The 19333-nt window shown below is 44.2% G+C and overlaps 2 protein-coding genes across 2 annotated transcripts; both read left to right on the forward strand.

The window, feature by feature from the left end:
* The first annotated feature begins 7124 nt into the window (after positions 1-7124).
* Positions 7125-12247, forward strand: LOC115647942 (methyltransferase-like protein 7B). Its single transcript, XM_030554896.1, is given in 6 exon segments — positions 7125-7390; positions 7392-7495; positions 7498-7586; positions 7588-7620; positions 7622-7726; positions 11446-12247. Coding segments are annotated over 6 exon segments (726 nt in total). The 5' UTR covers positions 7125-7232; the 3' UTR covers positions 11683-12247.
* A 1915-nt stretch (positions 12248-14162) lies between these two features.
* Positions 14163-19333, forward strand: METTL7A (methyltransferase like 7A). The gene is made up of 2 exons (XM_030554902.1): positions 14163-17486; positions 18752-19333. Exons 1-2 carry the CDS (start codon positions 16983-16985, stop codon positions 18986-18988), a joined length of 741 nt encoding a protein of 246 aa, XP_030410762.1. The 5' UTR covers positions 14163-16982; the 3' UTR covers positions 18989-19333.

Below are 19333 nucleotides of genomic sequence, written 5' to 3' on the forward strand. Positions count from 1 at the left end.
TCCTTCACTATATGTACGTACAGCACCCAGAACAACAGGGCCCTGAACTCAGCTGGGGGCTCCAGGTACCACTGGAATACAATTCTTCTCTCTATCCCCAGAATAGGTGTAATGTTGAGAGCAGCATTGCAGACTCCTTCATGTGACCCTGTCATTACTCATATTTTATATTTGTATTATGGTAGGGCCTAGAGGGCTCCTTTGTAGTCAGTGGGGAACACTCCTCTAGTTAGAGACTGTTCCTGCCACTAAGAGTCTAAAGAGACAAAGCCTGGAAGGGGAAGTGACTTGCTAAAGGTCAGATAGCAGGAAGAGATGTGAGTCCTAGACCAGTGCCCTGTATAGTGGGCCAAACTGCTGCCCACCTTCTCTACAGGCAAGTATAGCCCTGGAAGATCATTCCTGGGCATCCCTGCATGCACAGCCATAGAGCAGGGGTGTCAGTATACTGCAGAGTTGAATTTTTTTAGCATCAAGAACCTTTTCAAGAAAGTCATCAGCAGTTAATGATGCTCATGGAAAATGACTGGAGGTCAGGTTGCATGACCAGGAGATCAACTAAGGAGTACAGTTCTACATAAGAAATTCTTGCTGGAGCTGAATGGAAGTTCACCATGGCAAAGGAGATCACAGTTGCTCACATTTCTGCCTAGGGTCCGAGCGTTACTAGATTCTGACACCTTAAGAAGTTTATGGTGACAGCACTCAGCAGAAACCTGCCTCATCATTGGGATCATTCTAACGTGAGCAACTCCTGCAGTGCAAGCTGATGGGGGCCATAACCTTCCTCCTCGGTGCATGTATCCAAGTCTCCAGCTGGCCCATATACTTACTGTCTTACCTGGGCTTGTGGGACCCAATATGCAAGAAAACATTAATCTGCTTCATGCAAAGACTAGCCACAAATGACCCACAAGAAATAGGAGCTCTTCAGTAGCCTGCAGGAGTTGGCAGGTCACTGGGGGCAGCTGGCACTGCTGGAGATTGGCTGTGGTACTGGAGCCAACCTCCAGTTCTACCTGCTCACCAGCACTGACCTACACTGACCCCAACTCCAACTTTGAGAAGTTTCTTATCACAAGTATTGCTGAGAATTGGCATCTCAGGTTCAAGCACTTTTCAGTGACCTCTGCCACACAGTCAATGGCTCTGTGGTTGTAGTGGTTTGCATCCTGGAGCTGTTCTCCATGCCAGTGTTGCGAAGGTGCTGAAAGAAATTTTACTAATGCTCAGGCCAGTCAATGTCTTCTTGGAGATAGGTTGTGAGGAGGGGAATATTCTCAGTTCCTCTCCATTCAACCTTGAAAAATTATTTTAGGGGGAATGATAATTCATCTAAAATGGCCAAAAATCTTGTATTTAAGGGCCAGCTTTTCCAGAAGAGCTCAGCACTCAGCAGCTCCATTCAGACCATGGGAGAGTTCAGCTCCTTTGGAAATCTGGCCCAAAATAAACAGACAACGGTAACTTAAAACTACCCTTTGAAATTCATGGGAATGAGTCTGAACAAAAATTTTAGAAGTCTCAATCACAAACTCTAGATCACCTGCACTAAAGGAGTCATGTAACTTTTTGTGTGCAGTTATAAAATTCAGCATGAACTACTACAGCTTGAGCTAACCTGCTGACACTCTCTAGCCTGGGATCCAGCCAAATGGGTACCTGTGATATATATTCACCAATGCGTTACAGAGGCTCATGGTGACAAGGGTGCCGGATGAAGATGATCAGAAGTTAAAGGTACAGCATCGCCAACCCTGGAGCATGTACTGTAAGTCTTTTCCTCATCCATAATATAAGTCCAATTAGCATATCCAATCTTTGGTCATCAGCAAGGATGTCAGTCTCTTTTAGAGAGAGATGTGGTCTGAGCACAAGCCTGATTCATTGCCCACTGAAATTAAAGGAAATCTTTCCACCAATTTCAGGTCCCAGGAGTACAGAGCTTCTGAGTTTCCATGATCGTTCTGACACAGACTCCATTTGTAATCTCAGGCAAGGTACTTCACTTCTGTGTCTGTTTCCATAGCTTTAAATATGGAATAATGGTTTCCTGCTTAGCTCTGATGGCTAAAAATCACTGATAAATATTACATATTACTAAGGTACATTTTTTACACGTATGTTGCTCTCATGTACTGCAATTTACAAGTATGTTGCTCTCATGTACTGCAATTTCCTTAGCCTAAACACCTGTCAGGACCAAAAGTGGACTTTGCCATTTTTTTCTATTTTCTTTTAGAATCCCTTGAGCATATTTTATACGGTGATGCTACAGACACACAAAATGTGCTTATAAAGTTGGGTGAAATAATCAGCACTGCTGTATCATGTGTATTGTTTTCCCAGTAGAGGGCGCATTTCCCCCAGTTTTTATACTAATATTCCCTCTAGCAACACAAGCCTGAGTCTAGTTTGTACAAGCTAAATTTGTTTAATTCCATAGTTAACCAGGGGGATGATCTTTACTGTTTTGAGTCTCATTTATGGGACAACATCAACACATTATCTCTCATCATTTCAAAACTCCTCAGATTTGTCAAGGGATGGCTGATACCAAACTGTGTTCTTAGAAGATTAGACACCTCTCCTACATTACCCCTAAAGATACGAGAGATGTTGAGGAATATGGGGGCACAAACTGAACATCTGATTTTTCTCCACAGGAAGAATGGACACATCAAATTTATACTAATTTACAGCGCTGCAACTTTCTTGCTCAGGGGTGTGAAAAAAACACACTTCTGAGCACTGCAAGTTTCAGTCCTGTAATGTGCCAGTATAGACTGTGCACTAGCACTGGGACCCATGCTCCCAGGACTGGTAGCTAAGCCTGTCATGGAGATGGTTTTTTTAGAGTGCTGGGAGACCTCTCTCCCAGTGCAATGCTGTGACTACACAAGCCATGTTAAAGCGCTGCTCTGGCAGCGCTTTAGAGTTGCCAGTGGAAACGTGCCCTATATCTGACCTCAGTCTCTATCCTCAAAGCTTGCACACCTTCAAAAGACGTGTGGAAACTGTTAGTATCTTAGTAAATAGTACCCTTAGTCCTTTTCTTTCTGTTTTTATGATTCATTTATATATTAAATATTCCTTAGAACTGCTATATTAACAAATATGTTGAATTCTAAGGCCCAGAACACTGGCCCTTGTCCAATAAGTAACCCTAATCAGGAATTTCCTGTGTTAGACTGTATATAATAATATATAGCATCTCCATGTCTATAAAACTCCAGATAATCTGGGAAAGCATCCCCTTAATATAGAAATATAATATCTACATACGCATACATGTAGCTGGGAAACTGATAAGAGATTGTTATAGCAGATGTTTTCTGTTGGGCAATCAACAGGGCAGAATGATTATGGGGGAAGGAAGACCCACTGAAATATATTATCCTGAAGAATTTTTAATCCTCTCAGCTGTAAATAATCATGCCTTCACACGTACATCAGGTACACTGAGAATGTACAGAAATGATGCCAGAACACGTTTCTTCTGGCAAAGAACATTGGTGTGAGAACCTAGTCGGGGAGTGAAAACTGTTGCGTCCCTCCAGTTACAGTGAAGAAGAGAGACCTAATTCTTGATCTTACAACAAATTATGGTAATGTATCTATTTTTTCTGTATAGTGCTGTACAAATCTTTGATTAAATAATTCCAATTGAGCTTGTTATTTGACAATCATGAGTCATCATTAACTCAGACATGCTACAGAGCTTAAACTCATAACTGCTAGATACTAAGAAACATGGACTCGTATTCATAGAATCAGAGGTGATGTGTGTGTGGGGGGAACATACTGGGTCACATGCCCCCCCCTGCAAATTTCTGCCAGGGTTTATATTTATATTTGTGGGGAGTGGGTTCAAAATACATTACACACACACACACACACACACACACACACACACACACACACTCTCTCTGTCAATGGTTACGTGTCACCACTGCATAGAATCATAGAAATGCAGGGCTGGAAGGGACCCATAAGAAGTCAAAGTCCAGCCCCTTGTGCAGTAACAGGACCAAGTAAACCTAAACCATCCCTGGCAGGTGTTTGTCCAACTTGATTTAAAAAATCTCCAATGATGGGGATTCCACAACCTCTCTTGGAAATCTGTTCCAAAGTTTTACTACCCTTATAGTTAGAAACTTTTTCTTAATATCTAACCTAGTGACGAGGGCTTTAAACTAGGTTCACCAGGGGAAGGAGACCAAAGCTCTGAGGTAAGTGAGAAAGTGGGATACCAGGAGAAAGCATGAGCAGGAGAGCACAAGAGGGGAGGATTCCTGCCTCATACTGAGAATGCAGGATGATCAGCGAGTTATCTTAAGTGCCTATACACAAATGCAAGAAGCCTGGGAAACAAGCAGGGAGAACTGGCAGTTTTTGGAAAGTGTAGGGGGATAATTTCCTGGTGCAAGTGCTGGAAGAACCAACTTGGGGCAGAGCCCTTCTTGACCTGCTGCTCACAAACAGGGAAGAATTGGTAGGGGAAGCAAAAGTGGATGGGAACCTGGGAGGCAGTGACCATGAGATGGTAGAGTTCAGGATCCTGACACAAGGAAGAAAGGAGAGCAGCAGAATATGGACCCTGAACTTCAGAAAAGCAGATTTTGACTCCCGTAGGGAATTAATGGGCAGGATCCCCTGGAGAATAACATGAGGGGGAAAGGAGTCCAGGAGAGCTGGCTTTATTTTAAAGAATCCTTACTGAGGTTGCAAGAACAAACCATCCTAATGTGTAGAAAGAATAATAAATATGGCAGGCGACCAGCTTGGCTTAACGTTGAAATCTTTGCTGATCTTAAATACAAAAAAGAAGCTTACAAGAAGTGGAAGATTGGACAAATGACCACGGAGGAGTATAAAAATATTGCTCAGGCATGCAGGAGTTAAATCAAGAAGGCCAAATCGCACTTGGAGTTTCAGTTAGCAAGGGATGTTAAGAGTAACAAGAAGGGTTTCTTCAGATATGTTAGCTACAAAAAAGTGGTCAAGGAAAGTGTGGGCCCCTTACTGAATGGGGGAGGCAACCTAGTGATAGATGATGTGGAAAAAGCTAATGTACTCAATGCTTTTTTTGCCTCTGTCTTCACAGTCAAGGTCAGCTCCTAGACTACTTCACTGGGCAGCACAGTATGGGGAGGAGGTAACCAGCCCTCTGTGGAGAAAGAAATGGTTCAGGACTATTTAGAAAAGCTGGACAAGCACAAGTCCATGGGTCCGGATGCACTGCATCTGAGGGTGCTAAAGGAGTTGGCGGATGTGACTGCAGAGCCTTTGGCTATTATCTTTTAAAACTCATGGCGATCGGGGGAGGTCCTGGATGACTGGAAAAAGGCTAATGTAGTGCCTATCTTTAAAAAAGGGAAGGAGGAGGATCTGGGGACTACAGGCCAGTCCAGCCTCAACATCAGTCCCTGGAAAAACTGTGGAGTGGATACTCAAGGAATCAATTCTGAAGCACTAAGAGGAGAGGAAAGTGATCAGGAACAGTCAGCATGATTCACCAAGGGCAAGTCATGCCTGACTAACGTAATTGCCTTCTATGACAAGATAACTGGCTCTGTGGATGAGGGGAAAGCTGTGGACATATTATTCCTTGACTTTAGCAAAGCTTTTGATACGATCTCCCACAGTATTCTTGCCAGCAAGTTAAAGAAGTATGGGCTGGATGAATGGACTATAAGGTGGATAGAAAGCTGGCTAGATCATCAGGCTCAGTGGATACTGATCAATGGCTCCATGTCTAGTTGGCAGCTGATATCAAGCAGAATGACCAAAGGATCGGTCCTGGGGCCAGTTTTGTTCAATATCTACATTAATGATCTGGAGGATGGTGTGGATTGCACCCTCAGCAAGTTTATGTTGACACTAAACTGGGAAGAGTGGTAGATATGCTGGAGGGTAGGGATAGGATACAAAGGGACCTAGACAAATTAGAAGATTGGGCCAAAAGAAATCTGATGAGGTTCAACAAGAACAAGTGCAGAGTCCTGCACTTAGGACAGAAGAATCCCATGCCCTGCTACAGACTACGGACCGAATGGCTAAGCAGCAGTTCTGCATAAAAGAACCTAGGGGTTACAGTGGATGAGAAGCTGGATATGAGTCAACAGTGTGCCCTTGTTGCCAAGAACGCTAACAGCATTTTGGGCTGTATAAGTAGGGGCACTGCCAGCAGATTGAGGGACGTGATCATTTCCTTCTATTCAGCATTGGTGAGGCCTCATCTAGAGTACTGTGTCCCGTTTTGGGCCCTACACTACAAGGATGTGGGAAAATTGGAAAGAGTCCAGCAGAGGGCAACAAAAATTATTAGGGGGCTGGAGCACATGACTTATGAGGAGAGGCTGAGGGAACTGGGATTATTTAATCTGCAGAAGAGAAGAATGAGGGGGGATTTGATAGCTGCTTTCAACTACCTGAAGGGGGTTCCAAGAGGATGGCTCTAGACTGTTCTCAGTTGTACCAGATGACAGAACAAGGAGTAATGGTCTCAAATTGCAGTGCAGGAGGATTAGGTTGGACATTAGGAAAAACTTTTTCACTAGGAGGGCAGTGAAGCACTGGAATGAGTTGCCTAGGGAACTGGTGTTCTCCTTCTTTAGGTTTTTAGGTCTGGCTTGACAAAGTAGAGGATACTATGATCTCATGTCACAGTATATCCAATATAATGGTGCTCTGAAAGTAGACAGTGTTATAACAATACAGCACCCGGTCCAGAATGTGCTTGAAGTCTGGAATTGCTGCTTCTTAGTGACAATGGGCTAGTCCTGCAAGGTGGTGAGTGCTCTGGACCACTTCAGCAAAGCACTTAAACCCATGCTTATCTTTGAACTTGTGAGTAGTACCATTAGCTTCAATAGAACTCCTGTGTTTAAAGTTAAGTACATAATAAAGTGCTTTGCCCCACCAGGCCACAGCACCCAGGACCTTGAAGGATTAAGCCCAAAATTACGTAAGGAAACAAATCAATTTCTATCCCTGTTGGATCCCACTTCAGTTGTGCTTGTAGAATTATGAGTAAACAGTGCTCTGTCTCTTTAAGATAGAATTAGGAAGGCAGCCAGCTGGAGGAACCAGACATAACCCAGTTCAGCATGAGCCAGTTAGCCAGGAGAGCGAGAAGGAAATGCTCAGTAAAGTTGGAACATAGCAGCAGGTTTGGTGTTCTGTTTACAGCTGGGATTGAGGATTTTTGCATTCTCCTCTCTGCACTGATGGTGCTGATCCCTCTCCTCCAGCGATGCATCCAGCTCCTCAGCCTGCCTGTGTACCTGCTCTCGTATCTGGGCTTATGGGATCCCCTCTGTAAAAAGCATCTTCCATATGTCATGGCCAAGTGCCCACTATCTACAACCACAAACTCTTCCACAGAACAAGGACCTGTTCAGCAGTTGGGGGAGTTTGCAGGCCCCTTCGATGGAGCTCAGGCTGCTGGAAATAGGCACAGGCTCAGGAGCCAACTTCCAGTTCTACCCACCGGATGCCGGGTGACTGCAATGATCCCAACCCCAACTTTGAGAGGTTCCTCCTCAAGAGCATTGTCTGACAGCCCACACCTCCATTTTGAAACGGTTCTTGGTGGCCTCCGGTGAGGACCTGCGCCCAAGTGGCTGACGACTCCATGGATGTGGTGGTTTGCACCTTGGTGCTGTGCTCGGTGCGCAGCATCGAGCAAGTTCTGAGAGAAGTCTTGCGAGTGCTCAGGCTGGTGAGTATGAGTACCATGGGGTGTGTGGGGGGGTGCTATTTTGTTTATGAACCAAGCTGTGCTATTCAAAGACAGGTCTAATGGGGAGCGTGTGTGGAGCCACCTGCCCCAGAGACACATCTCTCCCTCAAGTAGCCTAGTGTGGCAGGGGTAAACCCCCTTTGAGACATGCTGCAGGGAGCGCAGAGAGGAGAAGTCCCTGTGCTCTCCTACGAGCAGGAGATTGCAAATGTCCACAGAATGGGCTAGTCAATAGCCAACCCCTTCATCACCTAGAGCAGGGGTCGGCAACCTTTTCAGAAGTGGTTGTGCCGAGTCTTCTTTTTTCACTCTAATGTAAGGTTTCACATGCCAGTAATACATTTTAACATTTTTAGACAGTCTCTTTCTATAAGTCTATACTATACAACTAAACTATTGTTGTATATAAAGTAAATAAGGTTTTTTAAAATGTTTAAGAAGCTTCGTTTAAAATTAAATTAATATGCAGAGCCTCCCCAGACTGGTGGCCATGACCAGGGCAGTGTGAGTGCCACTGAAAATCAGCTTGCGTGCCACCTTCGGCACGTGTGCCATAGGTTGCCTACCCCTGACCTGTATGATGTACCCCTGACCTGTATGACCTGTATGACTTGTATGTGTTTGTCTGGAAGCCAGCAGTTTTCTGAACAGAAAGTAGTAAAAGGAAAACTGACAGAACCAGGCCACATTCATTTCCTTTGCTGTGTCACTTAACACCATTTCAGTATTTATCACACACACTTATAAGACAGGTACGTTGTCTTGACTGACTTTATGTGGCTAACATCTAAATAAAAGCCAGTACAACATTCTCTCCCTTGTTCCTGTAAGGAGGACAGACCTGACCACTTAGTGAGCCGCTTAGCTATGACTGAAACCAACTTTAAAAAAATCACAATGATGCTGATAATGAAAACAGGCTCATCTGCTCCACTCCTGTTAGCCAGACAATTCAATTTGGTTCCATGCACTAGCACAATGCTGCAATGGACTGGAGTTGCAAACCCTATATAACAAGGGGATGTTTACATTCAAACAGCTGTTCCCTTAGAATTCTTTTAAACCACAAAAAGCATTAGATGGTTTAGCTTAGTTAAAACATCCACATGCAAGCATGCTACAAATTATTTATAAAGCCCTTATCTGAAGCCCAAAGTATCTGACTATATCCCTTAATGGATTTAGTGTCAAATATTCAGAAGCACCTAAGTGACTTCAGGGCTTAAGTTCTGCTTTTAAAAATGAGACTTAGACACTTAAGTTATTTCAGTGCTTTTTAAAAATCTTACCCTTGATTTTCCCTCCCCCACAGCCCCTTTAAGCTTAAGAATCAAGCATAAATGTGCCATCTTTCTAGTCCATTGATCTCAAAACACATAGCTAAGAAGTGTGCTCATAAAATTGCCATTGTCTGAACGTGGAAGCGAAACTGCAAGTAACTTTCTCATTAAGATGAAAGCTATCCCACTCTTACCCGGCACGCTGCACAGCAACCGAGGCTGGAATTCTACCTGGGTGAGCCTTTGCTATTTTTCCTAATTAAGGTGAGAGAGAATTAAAAATAAGCCCTTGCCTTTCTAGTTATGGCAGTTGAATTCTGTCACCATGCAGAGCAGGAATGGCAGAACCACAGTACAACCTGAGGCTAGAACAGCTGGTAGCCTTGTTCCATGAAACTCACTTGTTAGAAGGAAATTGGATGGCTGTTCTGATACCCTCCCCAAGTGTTCTTACTGCAATGCTCACTGTTCATCCAATAGCCCAGAATTTCCAGTACTCCTGTTCTCTGCACCTTTGTTCAGCAAAAGGCTGGCAATCAGGAGGAATTCTGAAGGAACACCCTCACTTCAAACCTAGCTCATGAGTGTGTGATTTCAGGGACTCTCAAGCAGGCTATAGGACTTCATGGCAACACAAGACACATCTTTCTAGAGTACAGCAATAAATGGAGGGGTGGGTAGCTGTGCATTTTGGAGGGAGTGGAATCCCAGGCTGCGCAGGAAGAGATTAGTTTTTATTACCTAGCACTTCTCCTCTTTCCCTGCCCGCTTTTCTTCTCCCCAAACTCACTCTTTCTCTTTACTAATATTGCCTGTCAGCACATGCCTGCCAGACGCTCTGGACCCTGCAGTGTTACTAATGTATTTGTAGATATCCCTTGGACTGCAAAATCGTGCACTATCCGGGATCCTGTCATATCTATGGCCAGGGCGGCTCCAGGCATCAGCACACCAAGCGCGTGCTTGGGTCAGCAAGCCACTGGGGGCGCTCTGCCAGTCGCTGCGAGGGCGGCAGGCAGGCTGCCTTCGGCGGCTTGCCTGTGGAGGGTCTGCTGGTCCCCTGGCTTCGGTGGACCTCCCGCAGGCACACTGCATGCTTGGGAGGCAAATGCCTAGAGCCACCCCTGTCTATGCCAAACTAAGTTAAGTGTGTATATTCACTGGATAACCTCATTGCGTATTGTTTTTAGTATCTTACCCTTGGGTTGTCTACAGGAGCAAGTTTGTTCATTATAACTTAAGATTAAATTTAAACAGATATGTTATACCAGTATGCACACTTATTCTGGTGGTAACAGTGCTTTTTTTGGCTTAACTCATTGGTTTTCTACCCGTGTTCTACAGACCCCTGGGGGTCTACAGACTATGTCTACAATTTCCAAAGGGGTCCACACCTCCATTCAAAATGTTTTATGGGTCCACAAATTAAAAAAGGTTGAAAAACACTGGTTTAGCTTATATCACTTGGGAACAAGTTTAAGCTCAACTGAAAAAAGCTACTAATGAGTGTCCACACCGGTGGGTTTAACCTGTGTAAATGGTAGAAGTTTCCCATGTAGCCTTGGTTGTGACTATAAAGAACATTCCTTAAGGCAATTTAAAACATTTTGTTTTCATTGTGGAGCTAAATTACAAGGTAGGGGAAAAAAAATATGTTTGGCAATGTCCTCACAAACGGGTGGAAAATTCAAATCAAAATCTCTAACTCTTACACCAGCTTCCACTAAAAACTGCCTTGAATATTCTGAATAGGTTTGCTCTCAGCACTAGCTCTGCTACTTATCCAGTGTTTTTAATCACTGGAATATGCTGTACTAGATCTGCTCTTCAGCAGTGGATTCAGTGAAGCAGTTCTGCAGCTCACAAGACTGCCAGTGAAGTGAATGCCCGATCCTTGTCTAATGGCACCTGCCTCACCGTGCTATATAAACAACAGTGACTTAACCCTCACCACTTGGAGGGTATGGTAAATGTTCTGATCATCCCCATTTTACAGATGGAAAAACTGAATACCAGAAGGTTAAGTGATTTGCTCAAGGGCACACAAAGCAGTAGTGGCAGAGCTGGGAACAGACTCCATGAGTCCTGACTCTCCATCACAAGAGCATACTTCCCCTTCCACATAGAACTCAAACCTTTCTGTAGCCATGTAGCTTCCCCAAATAGTATTTTTTAAATCTTACAGGAGTGAAATAAGACAGAATGAGAACATGGTGGAACGCTGACTGGACTCCACAGATAACTGATTATGGGTAGCAGTTCCTGAAAACATAATAGTTAGAAATCAGCCTGAACCGAACATGGCCAGATTGTGGGGAGTTTGATCCAAGAGTTGTGTCTCCAAAGTGGAAGGGAGATGCTGGTGATTTTAAGAGCTCTTGTTTGTTCCTGAAGCATTTTGATTGCTTTGTTTCCCAGGGTGGTGCTTTGTATTTCTTGGAGCATGTGGCTGCAGATCATTCCAGCTGGGGCTACTTTTGGCAACAGATCTACAACCCAACCTGGAGATATCTGGGAGACGGGTGCTGCCTGACCAGAGAGACCTGGAAGGATCTGGAGAAGGCAGGGTTCTCGGAACTGAAGTTGCGGCACATACGTGCCCCCCTGTCCTGGAATCCTACTCGTCCCCATATCATTGGATATGCTGTGAAATAACTAACTCCATGGACTGAGAAACAAGGTCACTTCAGCACCGTGGTTCCTTCCAATTCCTAGAGGTATTTATCCCTGACTAGCAACCTTATAACGTCAGAGCAATACTTATTTAGCAATTAGCTGCCTAACCAACTTGCCTTGTTGGGTTTATGAGAATAACAGGGAAAACTTACTGAGCATCCACAGCTCATCCTAACTATGGTGTTATGTTTGTCCGTACGCCAGTCAGGCTGGTCCCAGTTTTCAGACAAAGCTCTGGTCAGCATTTTTCACTGACTGTCCTGCTAGTTTTTGCGGATCACATTCTAAGGCACTGATCATATACAGAGCCTCGTTCATCATATACAGAGCCTCGATGCCTAAGTCAAGCTCTGTGGATCTCAATGTTCGTTCCTGTGACTTTCTGGGTACCATGTTGCTTGGGGTTGCAATGCCTGAGTCCCTTTGGGACTTTGGGAATCAGGCTCCTCAGTCTAATCAGATTTGAAACAGCAATTGCACAACAAATGCTCCCCTTATCAGGGGCGGCTCTAGCTTTTTTTGCAGCCCCAAGCACGCGTCAGGCAGCCTTCAGCAGCTTGCCATGCAGAGGTCGCCAGTCCCGTGGCTTTGGTGTACCTCTGCTGAATTGCCACCAAATCCGCGGGACGGGTGGACCTCAAGCAGGCAAGCTGCCAAAGGCTCCCTGACTGCCACCCTCGCAGGGACCAGCAGGGTGCCCCCCACGGCCTGCTGCCCCAGGCACGCGCTTGGAGTGCTGGTGCCTGGAGCCGCTGCTGCCCATTATAGCAGGGTAATTAGCACTAGTTAAGGCCAACAGAGTAGCTAGGGGCCCCCAAGTGGCAGGGAGCTCATATCCTACTGAAAGATAATAGAAGGAAAAACCTAAGCATTAGACATATCCATTCAGACTGCACTGAAAGTACTTTTGATAAATTAAAACAAAATAAATTGTGTTTGTCTTTTGTAATTGCTACAGAACCACGGTGTTGCTAGAGACATAGGCTTCTCAATAAAGTTGAAAATACTGTACTTTGATTATGTCCTCTGCTTTGTTACCAATAGGGGGAGCAGGTAACTCATTTTTGTAAACACTAGCCCCTGTATAGTGTTTTTTTCCCTGATTAGTGTAACGCCAAATTCAGATCTGGTGTAAGCAAATGCAACTCCACTGGAGTTCCACCAAGTGTGAATTTGGCTCATTAAGTCTAACCCAGGGGATCAACACTGGAACAAATGGATTTCACTAAGTAATTGATAGAAAGAAAGGCAACTATAGGAACAAGACCATACACTCAAAATTGAATACATTTCTTTAAACAAATTTGCATCAAGTTTCAGTGTGGGAAAGACAGTATCAATATACTGTGCACTTTTATAATACTATGTACCCTTGCACCAAGAATCTCAAAGCATTTTAACAAATATTGATCCCACAGACTTCATAGTACTTCTCATTAAGCAGTCAGCAAAATTAAGTTATCCATAGTTTAGAGATGAGAAGTTGGAGGCACAGACAGATTAAGTGACTCTGCCAAGTTCACACAGGAGGACAGTGGCAGGGGTGAGAATAGTACCACCTGAGTGCTTGTCTTCCAGTCAGGGGCGGCTCCAGGCCCCAGCACGCCAAGCGCATAAAACCCCATATTAACAAAAATCCACAGTATCTTAAAACAGTCTAAAGTGTCTTCTGGCTCATATGATTAGACCATCTACAAAAAACAACCTACCAACCTTCTGTGAATCGGAATGTAAGTTATCCTGAAGACTCATTTATTGTCTGTGCAGCTCCAGGCTATATCTTGTTTCATTGTAGTCTAAAGTCAAGGAAGAGTAAGAAAAGGCTATGATTGTTACGTAAGATAAACAGGAACTTGTTTTAGTCCAGAGTGCGTGTTTAAACTGTACTGAGCTTCAATAAATAATATTCAGGCTACTGGTATGTGCATAAATATTGGATTTTGGCTCACACTGAGGGAAACTGTTCCAAGTGCTGCTTAATAAATGTCTGCATATACATGCCAAAATTGGTCTCTGCTCATGAGTTGTTTTAAAAGAGGAACATGAAGGAAGGCTGAAGGAATTGGGTTTGTTTAGTTTGGAAAAGAGAAGACTGAGGAGGGGACATGATAGCAGTTTTCAGGTATCTAAAAGGGTGTCATCAGGAGGAGGGAGAAAACTTGTTCACCTTAGCCTCCAATGATAGAACAAGAAACAATGGGCTTAAACTGCAGCAAGGGAGATTTAGGTTGGACATTAGGAAAAAGTTCCTAACTGTCAGGGTAGTTAAAACCTGGAATAGATTGCCTAGGGAAGTTGTGGATCTGCCATCGCTGGGATATTTAAGAGTAAGTTAGATAAATGTCATCAGGGATGGTCTAGACAGTACTTGGTCCTGCCATGAGGGCAGGGGACTGGACTCGATGACCTCTCGAGGTCCCTTCCAGTCCTAGAGTCTATGAGTCTATGAGTCTATGCTGAGACAGTGCGAACCCAGCAGAAAGCACTAAGAGCCAGGACTCCTGAATTCTTTGAGCTCTGCACTGATTCACTGCAAGACCTTACGCCCATTACTTCACCTCGCTGTACCTCATTAGTCCATCTATATACCTCCCTTCTGGGCACTGAGGCCTTGCTACACTGGTGCTTTGCAGCACTGCAACTTCTCGCTCAGGGTGTGAAAAACACCCCCCGAGCGCAGCAAGTTACAGCGCTGTAAAGCGCCAGTGTGAACAGTGCCCCAGCACCGGGAGCGCCGTCCCAGCGCTGTAAACTAATCCCCTCGGGGAGGCTGAGTACCTGCAGCGCTGAGAGAGCTCTCTCTCAGCACTGGTGCCATGACCACACTCACACTTCAAAGCTTTGGAGTTTCAAGCGTAGCCAAGCCCCTAGAGAATGAGCTAGTTAATAGAAACAAGGAGTCCTTGTAGCACCTCAGAGACTAACAATTTATTTGGGCATATGCTTTCATGGGCTATAAAGTGCTTTGAAAAAAATCAACCTACTAATAATAACACCTGTTTCCATGCAGGGAAAGGTCATGCTTGACTTTGGGGGCAGCAGCAATATCTTCTGTAGTTTAAGGGGTTGGGATAGCATCTCCTGCAGAACAAAAAAGGAGGCAAGAAATTTGTATTAGGGCATTATCACAACAGCTGCCTCAAGCTGGATTCCTTTGATGTGGGGTAAGTACATTTTGGCACAGCTCTACGACTACAGCTTATAAGAAATGCAAAAGAGAAACAGAACTCCCCCAACATCAGATGTGACTGTTTCTTCCACAACACTGTTAGCTCGGTCAGGTTCAAACTCTCCTCTCCGCTGATAGCAATGCTCCTAATTATGCTCCTACACAGTTCCTTGCCCTGCTTGCATATCTGCTATTGTTCCTGAGACTGTGAGACCTCATCTGTAGCAAGAAGATATTTTTCCCACCTGTCATAAAAGATTCACCATCATTTACAACAGACAGACCTCTGACCAGAAACAGGAGCTCTGGTGCAGCACGCAAGAGTTTACAAACACATCAGAAGAGCTGGTGCTGCTGGATATTAGTTGTGGCACTGGAGCCAACTTCCAGTTCTATCTGTTGGGATGCCAAGTTATCTACACAGAAGGCAACTTTGAGAAGTTTCTTTTCAGGAAAATTGCAGAGAATCAGTACCTCCACATTGAGAATTTTGTGGTAGCCCAAGTTCTCTGCTGAATCCTGGTGCAGTACTTGATGCAAAGTATAGAGAAGGGGTGGAATCCACAAAGGAACTTAGGTGCCTAAACCTAGGATTTAGGCACCTAAGTCCCAGTTTTGGCTGCACTGTGAGCCACAAAACTCTTGCCAAAACCTGTGAAGGCCTGGCTTAACATGAGTCATTAAACACGGGGGAGGCCTTATTTCTTGGAAGACAGGATTAGGAAGGTAACTAGATCAGCAGGCTGAAAACAAAACATTTGTGCTAAGATAAGTAAATAGTCACTGAGCTAAAAGACAGAATGTCTGAGCTAGCTTAAAATAAGAGGGGGAATACCCAGAGAATCATTTACTAAAAACAAGCTAACAATGGATAAGAGAAGACTGGAACACAAGATGCGGTGAAGAGTAAGTTGGGCATGGACAGAACATGCTGTAGAAGAGGGATTGGTTCCTACAAAATGACCAAGCCAACCCCCAAAATGTGATGCACTGTATTGTGTGAATGTATATAAAGGAAGTGGTTTGCTGTGTAACTTTGAATATGTGGTATGCCCATACCCACCTCCTACGTTTGAGCTTGATTAACTCCACATAGCTTTGCTGTATGCCAGATAAAAGCACCTGAGTATTGAGACTGAAGTCAAACAGAGTTCTCTGGGAACCAAGTGGAAATAGGTCTCAGGGGAACCTCAACAATCTGTAGGTGCTTAAGTTCATGCAGCACCTAAGCTTTCCGAGTAAAAGTTCCCAAGCCGCCTAAGTTTCTGCTTCAGTGTAAGCATCAGGACATTATTTCCCACCTAACCCCCAGAATGATCTACACACTAGGTGTAAAACAGGAATTCAGCCATATAAATCACGTTCAGGGCTCAAACTGGTAGGCATGCTCAGAAACCACCTACCAGATCAGGTCCCATTCAGAAGGAGCCAGACACCTTATACGTTTTAAGTGAATGGTTAGCACAATTGCATGGGAGTGATGTGGGCGAACCAGGTTTAATTCCCCTCTCTGCCAAAATAGACAAGGATTGAATAGGAGTCTCCCACCTCTCAGGAGAGTTCTCTAACCAACGAGCTATAGCATAGTCTGACATAGGGCTCCCTCAGTCTCTCCTGTTGAAGCTGTTCCCCTGTGGCTAAATAACAAAGAGTAGTTGGAGCATGGGACTGGACCCAAGGTCTCCCACCTTCTAGACAAACCCTTAGCCACAACACTGAAGATGAGACAGGGCTGCTTTAAGAGAGAGGGTGGAAACTGCCATCTGAAACTTGGTAAACATTACGCTTTAGGGATTTGCAGCATGTCGCAAGTTCCACACTGCAGGATCCAGCCTATATCAGTTCACCACGTAACCACCCAGCTTCAAGACTGTGCCAGTTGTTTCTAACCGAGCAGTAGGTCTTTTTTGCTCAAGTTTCAGCCAGGACCTTTACACTGGATTTTGAAATTGGCTGTAGAAGCCGCCTACTAGATTAGTACAAAGAGCAGAAAATAATCCCAAAAGTGAACAGAGCTGCTTCATAGACTCTGCATTCTGCATAAACTTCAGGGGCCCTTATTTTTACATAAAGAGGCTCTTCTCAGGGCAGGTCCTACTTAGAAGTGGGAATGGCAAAGGCAGTGGTCCTGTTTCTCCGCGTTTGCGTGCAGCTGCTTGCCCTGCCTATATACTTGCTATCATTCCTGGGCATATGGGACCCATTCTGTAAGAACATATTCTTTCCCTTCGTAATGGAGAAGATAACTGTGAGTTACAACCGGAGGGCGTCAGGGCACAAACAAGAGCTGTTCTGCAACCTGCAGGAGTTTGCAGGCTCCTCGGGGGAACTGACTTTGCTGGAAATTGGGACTGGCACTGGCGCCAACTTCCAATTCTACCCACCTGGCTGCAAAATTACCTGCACTGACACAACACTCAACTTCCAGGATGGCCTCGCCAAGAGCATGGCACAGAACCAGCACCTTCAGTTTCAGTCCTTCCTGGTGACCCCAGGGGAGGACTTGAACCAAGTGGCCGACAGCTCTATGGATGCAGTGGTTTGCACCTTGGTCCTGTGCTCAGTGCAAAGCATAGAGGGTGTCTTGAAAGAAGTTTTGAGAGTACTCAGAACTGTAAGTATTTAAGAAAAGATATTTCCTATATTATTATTTCCTATATTACTTTACCTATTCTACAGCCACTGGACTGGATTCACCAGTGACCTTCAGCTTTTTGCCACTCTGGAGATGCAAAGCTGCCACAAACCTCATTTATCTGGCCAATTAAATTGAACTTATATCCACTTTGCATACCAAAGAGGTGCAAAGCAGTAGGATCTTACTGGTCACTTTGCCTCATTATTCTTAGGCCAACTGTGTTTGTGTATTCAACTCCCACTAACTTCAGTGGCATTGGGAACATATGAAATTTAAGGCAGAATTTTAATTTTTTTCAAGGGATTTTTCTTTTAGAAAAAAGCAAATTCTCAGTCTAGCATGGTGAAATATCTTGTCAGTTAGCATGGCGCCCCACTAAAAAAAAGTATCTAAATTTTACATGGGGGATATCAAAAGATTGGTCATTTCCATCTACACCAGATATGGATATTAAGTCTGTGCAGTTTAAAATTCTAGGACGTTATAGGTGAAATTCCTATAGAGCATTCCTAGACAGTATGGTCCAATGGACAGGAAATCTCAGCTCTGCTAGTGAGGAGATCTAGATTCTTCTCCTGCTCTGCCACTGACTCACTGTGTTATCTTGGACAAATCACTTAACATCTAACAAGAAGTGCTGATCTCATCCTTAAGGTTGAAATAACCATTCTGTTAACTCCATTCCCGTTATTTGCTCATAACTTTCTGTAAAGAATTCCATCTGGGTTAAAACTCCCCGTTCCTGATTCTCAACTGTTGCATTCCTGTGCAGGAATTTCACCCTTAATGGTGGGATTTTTAAAAGGGACCTAAGTATTTCCAAATCCCAATTAATTTTAATGGGAATTAAGCCTCTCTCTCGCAGGCTCCTTTGAAAACCACATCCTAGTAGTTTTACTCTGAACAAAAACACAAAGTACTGATTACTGTGAAAGAGAAACCAGGTGCTTAAGCAAGCACCTCTTTTGTCTTTTTAGAACTTATTGATATGGATTTTAAACACCTCTTCAAAAATATGTAATTTTCTGTTTATTTTAAAATGTACAGGATTAAAAGAGCAACTTGGGGGGAAGTATTTTGATACTGACTGAAATGTATGCAAAGAAAGCCTCAATTCCAAGTGTTGGTGAGGGAGAAAAGGCAGAACAGAAACTGAATTTTAAGAGCACAAAGAAAAGTTATGCTAACTGCATATCAGTTCCTTCATGTTTAAAATATTTATAAATGTTTTGTTTCCCTAGGGTGGGGCATTTTATTTCTTAGAACATGTAGCTGCAGATCCTTCAAGCTGGAGCTATTTTTGGCAGCAAGTCTACTATCCAACCTGGAAACTTGTGTTTGATGGATGTCACCTCACAAGAGAGACCTGGAAAAACCTTGAACAGGCCAAGTTTTCAGAAATAAAGTTACGGCACATACAAGTCCCATTATACTGGACTCCAGTTCAGTCTCATATCATCGGATATGCTATAAAATAATTTTCACTGTGCTGCGACGTATGCACTTTTTAATGGTTTGCTTCTTTACAAATCATCTACAGTAACTCCTCACTTAATGCTGTGTTGTTCGTTGCTGATCAATTAGAGAACATGCTCATTTAAAGTTGCACAATGTGCCCTTATAAGTTGTTTGGCAGTCACCTGCTTTGTTCACTGCTTGCAGAAAAGCAGCCTGTTGGAGCTACCTGGTGGGGGCTTGAAACCAGGGTGGACTGACAGCTCCCCATCAGCTTCCCTAAGTACCCTGTGCAGCAGTTGCCCAGCAGGCTATCAATTGCCAGGCAGTTCAGCTGTCCCTCCCCATACTGCCCTGTGCTGCTCCTG

This window comes from Gopherus evgoodei, chromosome 3 (genome assembly GCF_007399415.2).
Source record: "Gopherus evgoodei ecotype Sinaloan lineage chromosome 3, rGopEvg1_v1.p, whole genome shotgun sequence".
NCBI lineage: Eukaryota > Metazoa > Chordata > Testudines > Testudinidae > Gopherus > Gopherus evgoodei.